Source organism: Polypterus senegalus, chromosome 13 (assembly GCF_016835505.1).
Source record: "Polypterus senegalus isolate Bchr_013 chromosome 13, ASM1683550v1, whole genome shotgun sequence".
NCBI classification, from domain to species: domain Eukaryota; kingdom Metazoa; phylum Chordata; class Cladistia; order Polypteriformes; family Polypteridae; genus Polypterus; species Polypterus senegalus.
In genome coordinates this window covers 25,181,262-25,194,110 of record NC_053166.1, presented here as the reverse complement: position 1 = coordinate 25,194,110, position 12,849 = coordinate 25,181,262, and the positions used below count along the sequence as shown (strand labels likewise).

At 43.7% G+C, this 12,849-nt stretch overlaps 1 protein-coding gene across 1 annotated transcript in view; it reads left to right on the top strand.

Annotated features, from left to right (window-relative positions):
• Window positions 1-12,849, top strand: part of LOC120543076 (short transient receptor potential channel 7) — a 265,401-nt gene that overhangs the window by 103,986 nt on the left and 148,566 nt on the right. The window contains exon 3 of the mRNA XM_039775927.1: window positions 9,068-9,250. Coding sequence (XP_039631861.1) covers window positions 9,068-9,250 — 183 coding nt within the window. The remainder of the gene's footprint in view (window positions 1-9,067; window positions 9,251-12,849) is intronic.

Sequence of the window (12,849 nt, the reverse complement as noted above, 5' to 3'; positions counted from 1 at the left end):
CAGAGGCACGTGTTCACACTCAAGGGTTACTTTATTTTCTTCAGCCGTGGGCACACGCCTTCCCCGTGTCCCACAGGCCCAACACAGTCCCAAAGCACAAAACCCACACTAACCAACTGCTTCCTTCCTCCACCACTCCTCCCAGGCAACCTTGTCCTCTTCCTCCTGATTCTGGCCCTGATTGCTGGGAGGCAGGCCCTTTTATACCCCACCCGGAAGTGTTCCAGGTGCCTGACTGGCTGGTCTTAATTGCACCTCCGGGTGGTGCTGATAAACCGTCCATTGTGGTGGCTGGTTCTCTGCAGCACCCCCTAGCGGCCACCCCATCTCCCAACCAGGCTGCTGTTGTGGACTCCATGTCCCATGGAGCCACGGAGGAGATTGAGGAGGGATCCATGGCCAGGGAGACTGCCCCAAGCGCCCCGGGGAAGGTACTGCAATGTCCATGATGGCTCCCCCGGGACGTATGCAGAGAGAGAGATATCATGAAGACCTTTGCGAGACTGATCCTGGATGAATAAGTGTTTGAAGGACATGATCAGTGATAGAAGGTGTCCTACAGCTGAAAGAAAGCAGATCAGGTATTGAGCTTAACAACAGGCTGAAATGGCAGGTTGGAATCCCTAAATTCCTGACTTCGAATGAAGAATAGCTGGCACAAACATTATTATCAGAGCTGAAGTTGCCATCAGATTTAAGAAGAGTCTTGGTATGTCAGGCACAGCTTCTTTGTTTGAGTCCCATCTAGGATGAGTTCCTGATTCAAGCTCACTTCCGACACCAAAAAAAAACAATCTAAATCCGTTAAGTAGTTCTCTCATTCGCTAGCTAAGCAGATGTAAGATACGTCCTAGGCTGGCGCATGAATGAAGGGGGGCGCCCTCTCCTTGGCCCACTGCACCTCTCTCGGATTCGCTCAAATAAATCAGTACCGCAAATGAACGATGATACTTAGCACAATGAGAGAAGTCACAAAATCAACTGGAATGTTCAAGCAAATTATAGAAAAAAACCCAATCTAAATGTGTTAAGTAGTTCTCTCGTGAAAAACAGACAGACAGGCAGACATTAGATTTTATATAAATAGAGGATGGTGGATGGTTTCCTTCTGATTGGATGAGGGGGTAGGGGCTTCCATATGTAGTACCAGGCATCCCTGGGCTGAGTAGGTGCCGTGTCAGCCTGTAACGCAGCCATTATGACAGACACTAATGTGCACCTTTAGAAGTTGGTGTATGGAGGCGTTGGGGCTTTCCTCAGTATTGTCCAACAGCTCCAGGAGATGAGGTTTGAATCCTAAACCCTGTCACTGTTTCCCCATACATACCTGTTTCTTCTCTGGATGTTCCATTCTGCTCTGTGTCACTCTGAATTGGCCTAGTGTCTAAGAGCGTGTGATCTGTTATGAGCTGGTTGTATGTCCAGTGTTCAATGTAACCTGTGATGAACATGGTTTCTATACATATTTTATTTAGAGAGAGAGATATCATGAAGACCTTTGCAAGACTGCTTCTGGATGAATTAGTGTTTGAAGGACATGATCAGTGATGGAAGGTTTCCTTCAAGTGAAAAAAAACAGACCTGGTATTAAGCTTAGCATGAGGCTGAAATGGCAGATTGGAATCCGTAAATTCCTGACTTTGAATGAAGAATAGCTGGCACAAACATTAATATCAGAACTGCAGTTGCCATCAGATTTAAGAAGAGTCTTGGCATCTGTCAGCCACAGCTTGTTTGTCAGAGTCCCATCTAGAATGAGTTGCTGACTCAAGCTCAGTTCTGACATGACAAAATCCAGATCTAAATCCGTAAGTAGTTCTCTCATTCGCTAGCTAAGTGGATGTAAGGTACGCCCCGAGGCTGGTGCATGAGTGAGGAGGTCCCGCCCCCCTCACCTCGGCCAGCTGTGTTTCTTTCGGATTTGTGCAAAATCAACCGGAATGTTCAAACAAATTATAAAAAATCTAAATCCGTTAAGTAGTTCTCTCGTGAAAAGCGGACAGACATACAGAACAGACAGGCAGGCAGAAAAACGTTGGATTTTATAGATATACAGATTGAATTTACCTACACTGTCAAATAAATGCATACGTTTATTCTGATTGGTTTGTTGGTTTAAACCCAAATGATTTATTTAAAATGAAAGTCTTTTCTTTTATATTCCGGTTCTTCTTTATACCCTTGAGTTGAGCCACCACCCTTGAAATTTCTGCGCATATAACAATTGTCCATTCTGGTATTTTACAGGCCATCTGCTCATTTCTTACTCATTTTTCAGGACATTTTGTTGTTCACTTGACCCCTGTCTGGCCTCCTGTAAATGTTTCTGACATTCATTAACCCTTTATGCTATTTCTATGAAAGCTATGATGCCCTAAAATCATAGTACGATAGTACCTACACCTAAAAAGTCTGAGCACCGCCACGGAACCCTGAAGCACTTCACCACATACACATATACAGTACAAGAACTATAAATGGAAGATCTGTGGTGATCTAAAAGTAGTGACACTGCTACTTGAAATGCAGCTCGGATATCCCAAGTACCACAAATGTTACTGGCATGCTAAAGAGTCTCATTTCATTAAAAAGACCTGGCCGCTCCATAGGGGCAGGGAACTGTGGCTGGCTTTCTGTTAGTGTTACTCAATAAAGCCAATATCTTTCATTAGATCTCCCATTCCACATTACCGGCACGCACACGATCCACGGATGAATGACACCTGGATTCATAAAACCTCTGCCTCCTTGAAGGCTGTCAGAAGAAGAGGATTGACAGCGAATCTACATCCCTGACTGCCCCCTGCATTCCCTGAAGCCCCACGCCCAGTGTTTCCACAGAGACAGCTCTGCTTGAATTGAGTCGGCTCATCCTCTTGATGCTCTGAGGCACTTTGCTTAAAGAATAAACTTGGCAAGTGCAAAATGAGCGTCCGATTTGGTGGTTGGCATGTCACTATCTCTGTGATGAGGGAGTAGGGCACATATCTTCTGTGAACAGCCGCCGAGCCCCAGGAGAGACACAAAGGGCACAACTGTCAGCATGTTGAAGTAACAACATGATCACTCAAGTATATCAATATCCATCCATCCATCATCCATCCATTTTCCAACCTGCTGAATCCAAACACAGGGTCACTGGGGACTGCTGGAGCCAATCCCAGCCAACACAGGGCACAAGGCAGGAACCAAACCCGGGCAGGGTGCCATCCAACCGCAGGACACACACACACACCAAGCACACACTAAGGCCAATTTAGAATCATCAATCCACCTAAGCGCGGTGGGTTGGCACCCTGCCCAGGATTGGTTCCTGCCTTGTGCCCTGTGTTGGCTGAGGTCGGCTCCAGCAGACCCCCGTGACCCTGTGTTCAGATTCAGCGGGTTGGAAGATGGATGGATGGAATCCACCTAAGCTGCATGTCTTTGGACTGTGGGAGGAAATCGGAGCGCACAGAGGAAACCCACGCAGACACGGGGAGAACATGCAAACTCCACGCAAAGAGGACCCGGGAAGCGAACCCAAGTTTCCTAACTGCGAGGCAGCAGCGCTACCACTGCGCCACCGTGCCACCGTATATCAATATGTTTTTACATTATTTTATGTATATATTTTACATTATTTTTACATTTGTGCACATGACAGAAGCACAGGAAACTGTGATGTAACACATGTAGCTAGAGACCCCATGACTGTGCCATTAGTATTAGGCTTGTTATCTGCTGTGCATGATGAGCACCAACACACACACACACACACACACACAAAACAAGCCATGACAGAAGTGAAACATGATTTCTGTTTTCTCACCTGACATCCCCTGGGAATTTGAAGCTGCTGCCCTCACTGAAGTCTTGTAATTGGGGTCATGGTGTCCTTGAAAGATAAGATGACAAGATTCTCCTCTAGATGACCTCAGCCAATTAACTGGACACAAAGAAGAGTTTTAAAATAAGCGGAGTCTGGTTTATGATAAGCCTATTTACAAACTTGAAAAGCAGCTGTCCTGCCTGCACATTTCTCAGAGCTCTTAAATAAATCAGAAAGCTTGACCTTCTAGTTTTTCAGGTTTAAAGTTTATAATCGTCATGAGCAGGAGCACCGTCACATGCGCTTGACAGACAAACCCTCCTGATAGACACGGCATACTTCCACTCATCCGCATATCTTATTTTTTTTATGTATTTATTTTATTTACAGAAGCTGTCACCTATCTTATGGAGCACACAGGGCAAAGGCAGGTCCATCCCAGAACACCTTCACCCATAAAGATGATAATTCAGAATTGCCAGTCTATCATAGGACACACATGGCCCAATTTAAAGTCACCAATCAACCCCAATGTGCTCCTCTTTGGGATGTTGAAGCAAAGCAAATTACTGGAGGAGACTGATAAAGGCACAGGGAGAACATTCACGCTGTACACAGGCATTGCCCGGAGTTTGGAGATGTGCAGGCCGGTGTGTTACCTTACAGCCCCAGAGTAAATAAATAAGGTCAGTGAACAATCCAAGAATCTGAAGACGTGTGCAAGATCTATTTCCCGGAGCTGAGTGATGCCAAATGCAGGACCAGAGACTAGAGCATTATTAGTGGGTTGTGGTTTCTGCCATCTGGATCCCATTTTTGTCCAGAACTGTCCCCTCTGGCATGAAAGAATTTCAATAAGAGGAGCAGAAAATGAACTGTTTACTCACAAGTGGTCACAGAATCCCAATCTTGGATAATCTGGGCCACTCTTATATCACTTTGATGATGTCACCCATCAGGCATTCCTGAGAAACTCTGGGTACAATCATCATGGCAACGAGCCATGCCAGCAATGCAAAAAGAATGACCTTGCGTTTCCAAATCAAGAGAGACCTGCAGATAGCTAGACACTGTTGGAGGATTCTTTTCAACTTCATGGAGAAGTTTCCACCTTGCTGGTCGGAGAGGCGTCACCAGCAAAGCTCATCCTGGGGAAACTGACCTCGAGTGAAGACGTTCTCTGTGTGTAGAGGATGAAGCTTCTGACTGCATTTCAATGAGTCCCCAAAGCCTTACACATGGATCTGAAGACCCTTTTTTAAGATTGCCAGACAGATAACTTTATAGCCTTGGTTTTCATGAATTTCCTTCAGTTGTGGCCCAATCTGCTGCTAACTTCACTCTAATGACCAAGCCCCTTGTCAACTCAGAGATGTTATCTGCCATTTGCACAGGTACAAGAATGCAAGTACATTGAAATTCTTGAGCAGTGCCTTCAAGTCAAGCAGACAGACCTTCAACAAGGTGCTTAACTATTAAAGACAGTGAAAAGAGAAGGGGGGCATCAAGGAGAAACACAAACATACTTATCAACAGCCCGAACATCTTTAGCAACCATTCTGATTGCTTCTAGAAAGAAACTCCTTTCACCAGGGCTGTGGGGGAAAGGAGAGACAATATCGTCAGCGACAGCACCCCCTTGTGTCCCAGAGTGGTACTGCTTACCTCTGATGATCCCAGAAGTTGACCCTCAGATGAGCATGTGTGCCATATATGTAACGAAACTCTTAGGCCATCATTGTCTGAGTTTATACTCTGACATCCACCAAATAAACAGAGAGTGTCCTGGATGATGAGGGTCTCTGAGGGTGTCCAGCGCTTTATTCCAGCAATAATCTTAATGGAGGGAAGAAGAAAACCAATAAATCCCCTCTTTGGTTTTTGATCACCCTTTATAAAGATTTTGTTTCACCCGGGGTGGTGTTTCCAAACCACACAGTAATGACTTCTGTACCTCCTTGAAGGGCATCACAGGTCAGACCAACTTTTTCCAGTAGTCTTACAGGAAAGTTGCTGCTGAGTGGTTTTAAGGATGACCATGGCATGTATTGGCCAGCTCAGTTTATTCTCAGGAACTTTACCCCATCCACCTACTCCACTTCAGTGCCTTTAAAGGATAAATTTGGTACTTTTCATGTCAGAGTTATTTCTTCTCAATCATGGTATATTGAACATTAATTTGTCACATATAAAGTGTTCTAAAGAGAAGCATTTTTTATTAATTTTAAAAAATGTCTCTTGGTTCTTGCAATTTACGATGAAGATGAAGGCTGCCAGGGTCCATAGGTGGATGAAAAAGCCCAACATTCAAAAAACTTAAACTTGCCAAAAGCGGCCATTTTTCAAGGCAAGAATTCTATTGGATGTCAATCCATTTCTTGAGATGGTACAAATATTATTAAACTATATAAAAATGTCACTTTAGAAAGGAATAAAAAAATAAATAAACTGTTTTGTCTTCATATAGGGTGTTCCTATGTGACCCTGTTTTCCGCGTTTCTATTCTTTATTATACGTAGACTTTACCAAAATGCCTCAAATTCCATCACTTACAACTCTGCGGTCAGGGCCTGTACTTTAGCACTTCCTCCCCCTTCCCTTCTTTATTTAAAACTTCACGCAATTAGACAGACTGAAAGAACAGGCAGGAGAAAGAACTACACATATTATTAATTATGTATTATGGGTAATATGCCCAAACTTTAATAAAAGTAATAATAATAATAACAATTCTTTGCATTTATATAGCGCTTTTCTCACTACTCAAAGCGCTCATTAATTGCAGATAAAGGGCCTTGTGCAAGGGCCCAACAGAGCAGAGAGTCCCTTTTGGCATTTACAGGATTCAAACCGGCAACCTTCCGATTGCCAGTGCAGATCCCTAGCCTCAAAACGACTGTTACAAAAATACAATTACAGCTGTCATCAATGGAGGAACATACACGCCCATCAAAGAGATGTTGAGGAGCCAACCAGTAGGCTGCCTACTTTAAATAACTGATAAATCCAGAAAATAAACAGGGGTAAATATCAAGAATATAGAAAAGGCAATATCGTCAGGTAGGGGAGATTTGTTGCTTCAAGGCTCTGTAGAGCGGTCACAGTATCTGCAGTCTACTCTTCCCGAAAAGAGAAGATCCCTGCCAGGAGTGTCCCAGACTTATAGTCCCTGGAACAGAAGGTGCAGAGTGAGTTGCCCTCATTGGGTGGCTTCTCTGGGCTGTGGGTGAAAGGAGAGACAATATCGTCAGTGACAGCACCCCCTTGTGTCCCAGAGTGGTAGTGCTTACCACTGATGATCACAGGTGACCCTCAGATGAGCATGCGTGACACGAGGCATGTTCATTCCGTACCGTGCCAAAGTATGATGGTTCACTGTGGCCTGCACTCACACTGTGCTTAGCGCTCTAGCCCTGGGCACGCTTTCGTTATGACTATACAACTTCATGTGAAGCCAAACACGGAGTGACAGCATGCATGTCAAAATGCTTTTCCTTATTTCTCATTGTTTTGGACTCATGTTAGGCAAGATAATGCTCTACCCTCTTACAGATTTAGTGAGTGTGCAGTCCAGCGTTTTGCTGTTAAATCATGTCGTACCTATGAGAAGATTATACTGGGACAAATGATGTTAAGGGGCATATTGCAGCCTTTCTCGCCAACTTCAATTCACTTTCATGTGTAAGGTGAGAATAAAAACCTGTTTTTACAAAAATTATGTCATGCCTATTTTCCATACTCGGGCACGTTTGGCTATCACACTGTTCCTAAATGCTACTTAATCAAGCTCGCGCCCAACTCTTCCAAGCAGGCCAGGGCACAGTACAGTTGGCCTGGCATGGATGTGATCACACTAGTCAAATGAACGAGACTTTGTGGGGTTACATGGGGACAAACGTGTTGCTCGGACATGGAACAAATTGCCAGTGTGAGTACCTCCTAAGTAGCAGTGCATCTTGGGTTCATAGGTGTCTTTTAGTCTTATGTTCTGGCCAGCTTGGTCTTTGCCACCACATGGCCTTTGACATACTTGAATTAAAACACAAGGGAAGTTGCCCTTTCAATCATTTATTCAACAGAAATATAAATACTTGAAATAATAATTGCCCCCTTGGCCTCAGAAGCTGGAATTTCTCTCTTGGCAGAAATGACTTCTTGTAGGTATTTTCCATAACTCTCCACCTGTCTCTGACATAAGTCTGATAAACCTTTTGACCTCTCATCTCTGTAAAATGTCTTCAGTTGAAGGATGTTTGTGAGTTTTCTTGCCCATGATGACATCACACACGTCACTATCAATTGAACACCAGACCCTCAATATCAGTTGGTTAAATAAGATGGAGTCCACCTGCTTACTCCCTATGGAGGTTCTAATCATCGGTAGCCAATCTAGAACACTTAATCCTCATTTTATGGATTTGAAGTGGTGACAAGTGTAGGGGTGGACTTACTTTCTCTGACTGCATGAGAAATGTCCATTTTTGTTAATTCAGACTATGAAAATGAATACATCATGTCAGTTGTATGTGACATTCGCTCAAGTACATCACCAGGATGTGTAGGCACTGTTTGCATGAAGATCTAATTCTTTTTCAAATATGTTGAACAAGTGAACACTTTCCATGGGGTGTATTTACTTTTTCACATTCCTCTAATCGTGATACTGTAAAACAGCCATTTAGCCAGCTTTCCCAAGCTTCAGTTTAGTAACTGCCATGTATGCATTCCTAATGTGACTGTAATGGTGGTCCACAGGGCTTCCCTGTTTTGGTCCACACTATCAACAAATCTCCTGGCAGCTGCAGCACAACTGGGGACGCTTATGAAAGGAGCCATTATGGTGCTATGAGCTGCCACCCTAAAGAAGGACATGTGTGATGAAGGGAAGAACATCAGTCACTTTCACCTCTTTGGATTTGGTAGTCTGGGTAAAGAATGGGGAGATGTAGAGAAGTCCATGTGAGGTGAGGGTGCCTGGGGACAGAGGTTGCATGGAGTGCTGTGTCTTAAGTATGGACAGACCTTTAAGTCTAAGGAAAAAATACTGTAATAAAGGCTCAAACTTTCTGATGATGCAGATAGAGATATTCCCTTGACTAGTTAGAGATGTGTGCTTTTGACAGGCTCACCTTACTTTACTTTAAATCTCGGCTTCATTAAGTGAGCCACAACCGAGTGGACATGCAGGTCAAAGCAACATCCTGATGATCACCTCAGCCTCACTGGCTTCTCCTTTCTCCTTCTCTCCCCCTGCAGAATGATTACCGGAAGTTATCTATGCAATGCAAGGACTTTGTGGTTGGGGTCCTAGACCTGTGCAGAGACACAGAGGAAGTGGAAGCCATTCTTAACGGCGACGTGGATTTGCTTACCCAGACTGACCACCAAAGGCCGTGCCTCAGCCGAGTGAAACTGGCTATCAAATATGAAGTGAAGAAGGTGCGTATTATGACATAAAATTTGCCTCTCAAAAACCATGACCATGAAGAAAAGCACACGAAGGTAAAAATGCAAACCGGCTGCCATTAGCTGCAGGCAAAGCAACATGCGCTCCGGTGCACATGGAACATGGAATGTGCATATTTAGTGAAAAGCACACTGTAATGGCCCCGATTCACACACGGACACATCGTCGAGGGATCTGTCCCTCTGCCTCACCTCCAGAGCCGTCACACAACAAGCAGCTGCTGACAACAGATGAAGTTCATCTTTGTGCGTCACGCTTCACTGAGTCGGCGCTATCAGCTGATGAGGCTGTTACAGACAGCTGGCGGGCAGGGGAAAGGCGACTTTCTCACTCATTGGGAAGCAATGAGAGATGAAAAGGGGACGTTAAGTAAGAACGACAGGCTAGATGTGACAGGAGCAACAAAATAGAAAGATTTACATAGATACCGATTATGAAAAGGGGCAAGAAAAATAAGCACATTACTTTAGCTGCCCTGTTATTAAACTAACAATGAAACACCCGCTTATTAAAATGGGTTTAATAGTACAATGGCAAGTCTGCCATATTGTCGTGTCCAAAAGGCAATCTTATGAAAGGCACTATATAATAGATAGATAGAAATGAAAAGAACTATATAATTGATAGACAGATATACAGACAGACAGACAAACAGACATGAAAGGCACGATAGATAGATAGATAGATAGATAGATAGATAGATAGATAGATAGATAGATAGATAGATAGATAGATATGAAAGGAACTATATAATTGATAGATAGAAATGAAAGGAACTATATAATTGATAGACAGATATACAGACAGACAGACAAACAGACATGAAAGGCACTATAGATAGATAATGTGAAAGGCACTATATAATAGATAGATAGCTTAAAACAAATAAGCAAGATAGATAGATAGTAAGGCACTATATAATAGATAGATAGATAGAAATGAAAGGAACCCCAAAAGAAATTTCACATTTTTCCCAGTTGATTCCAGCTGCAGCTCTTCACTCATCGTACTCTGCTGCTGCTGGTATCCTTATATCTCTGCAGACGCCTCTGTGAAGCATCAATTTCTTTTTTCTGTTTTTGCTTTCAAGATTTTCAGGAGGCTTTATAACACAAATCAATGAAGACAATGCTACTAAAATCTATTTTATATCAGTAAGAAATAAATGGTGAAAAAATAAATATTCTCCTAAAGGCAGACAGTAAACTACATCTTGTGTACATTGGTATATAATATGTTGGCATTAGAATTTATGCAGGGTTCTGCTAGACTGGACCCCTCACCCAGGACACATTGCAGTATTCCAGCAGTCCCACATGTGTCCACACTCTTACATTGTCCATTTAGAGTTACCAGTTCACCTAACCTTGGATATATTTAGGAACGTGGGAAATAAATCCACACTGACATATGGAGGTTGCATAAGCTACATATAGAAAATGACTGGGCGCAGGATTGAAACCCACAATGTTTGATTGGTAAAGTGGCAGTACTACCCAGTGTTCTACTGTACCACGCTGTGACATGGCTAAGCAAAGGAAATGTATCTTCAATAAACACAAGCTACTGCAACCCTAAATTAGATAAGGCAGGTACAACTTGGGGATGGATGGATAGTTCTTTTTATGTAGCTGAACAAATACAGGCCAATTGCCTGTCACTTGTGGTGACGTCTTCTTCTTTCAAGAGCCATGTGTAAAATGCCTTTTTTATAGTATTGATGATGACTTTTAGAAAATGCCTGCTGGTATCATAAAAACAGCTATGATATGCAATATGGTTGACAATTTTAATTTCTAGTGATCTTTTGTAAAACATTGAATAAGGCCATTTAGAAATTATAAGCCAATATTCGGAGAGGGCAGCGGCCCCCCGGCGTGTCTGTCTCCCTGCTGTTCTGTGGCTGAGTGGGAGCCATGCTGACTGTAATGGGAATACAGCAGAGAAATTATCATTCCCTCGCAATCTTGCTGTACTGGCTGTGCGCTACTCAAATAATTGATAAGAAATGAGACTCTAAGCGCCTGCATGAAATCAGCTGACAGTACTGAGACTGACGCTTCTGGTAGAAGATAAGACTGCAATAAAAATGTATGGAACAGTAGCTGGTAAACACCCAGGGACTCCTATAACAAGCTTTGTGTTCTTTAGCCACCAGGCCTTTGCGCAAAAGCCAAGATTTTATGACCAAACAGAATTGAGTTGATTTATTATTTATTTAATTAATTATTGTGGGCAGCAATACAATGAGGTATCAGCTGCTGTAGCATTCACAGCGTGTGGACTCAGGTTTGGTTTCAGCCTGGTCTTTGTCCTGTGTAGTGTCTGAATGTTCTCTGAGGGTTTCCTCCCACAGTTCCATGTCAAGTGCCACTTTTTAATTGACCATGTCTGGCTGAGTTTGTTTAAAAGGTGAGAGGCCTCCTCAAGGACCAGTTTATGTCTTGAATCATTTGACATCATCTCAGCATGGGCATAAATTGAACACAGCAGACACTAAGATGACATCAGGTTGGATCAGATTGGGGAGCATGCACTGGTACCCACCACTTGATGAAAAAGGTCCTGGCAGACACAAGGTCCAGTCCCACCCTCTGTAAATGACCCTGTATCTTCCGCAGCCAGGTGTTATGTGGGTCCCCAACAGTGAGGATCCTGTGAGCCAGATCACCCTCAGGGAATCACACCACATGGCTGTAGTGCTGTAACTGACGCTCCCTCACAATGCAGGTAATGTGACTAATTAGGGACTCCATGAGCAACACAAAGTCAAACCAGCGGTACCCAAGGATTCTCCAAAGACACACAGCACTGAAGGAGTCCAGTCTTCATCTCAGGTCACTGGATAGCATTCATGTCTCACAACCATATAGCAAGACAGGGAGTACCAGGACTCTAAAGACCTGGACCTTCGTTTTTTTGCATTGATATTGGGAGCGCCACACAACCCATACCAGCGACCTCATGACCCACCCAATGCTCTCTCAATCCATCTACTGACTTCATAGGAAGAGTCACCAGAGACATGAATGTCACTGCCAAGGTAAGTAAACCTCTCAATGTGGTCAACACTCTCTCCACAGACAGACACGCCGCTGATGGCCGTGCCCAAGAGGTCATTAAAGGCCTGGATCTTGGTTTTTATCCAGGACCCTTGCAAGCCCAGACCCTCCGACTCCTCGCTCAGTCTCTCAAGAGCCCCAATCAGTCTCCACTGTCTCTGTGAAGATCACAGCTTCATTGGTAAAGTCAAGATCAGTGAATCTTTCTTCATCAACAAATGCTCCACAGCCACTGGACCCCACAACTCTGCCCAACACAAAGTCCATGCAAGCAGTGAAGAGAGTAGGAGCAAAAACACACCCCTGATGAACCGCAGAATCAACTGTTAAGATGATGGCACATGCCTAAAGTCACTTTGGAAGCTGATCTCAGGCCAGTCTATTAAGTGCTACCTTCACCTTCACACACGTCTAACGTTACATGATGTGGTTTAAATCAGGAAGATCCAGGGTTCTTGCAGAAGTGTTCTATTAAGCACAATTACTGCAGTGACTCTGAAGGCAGTATA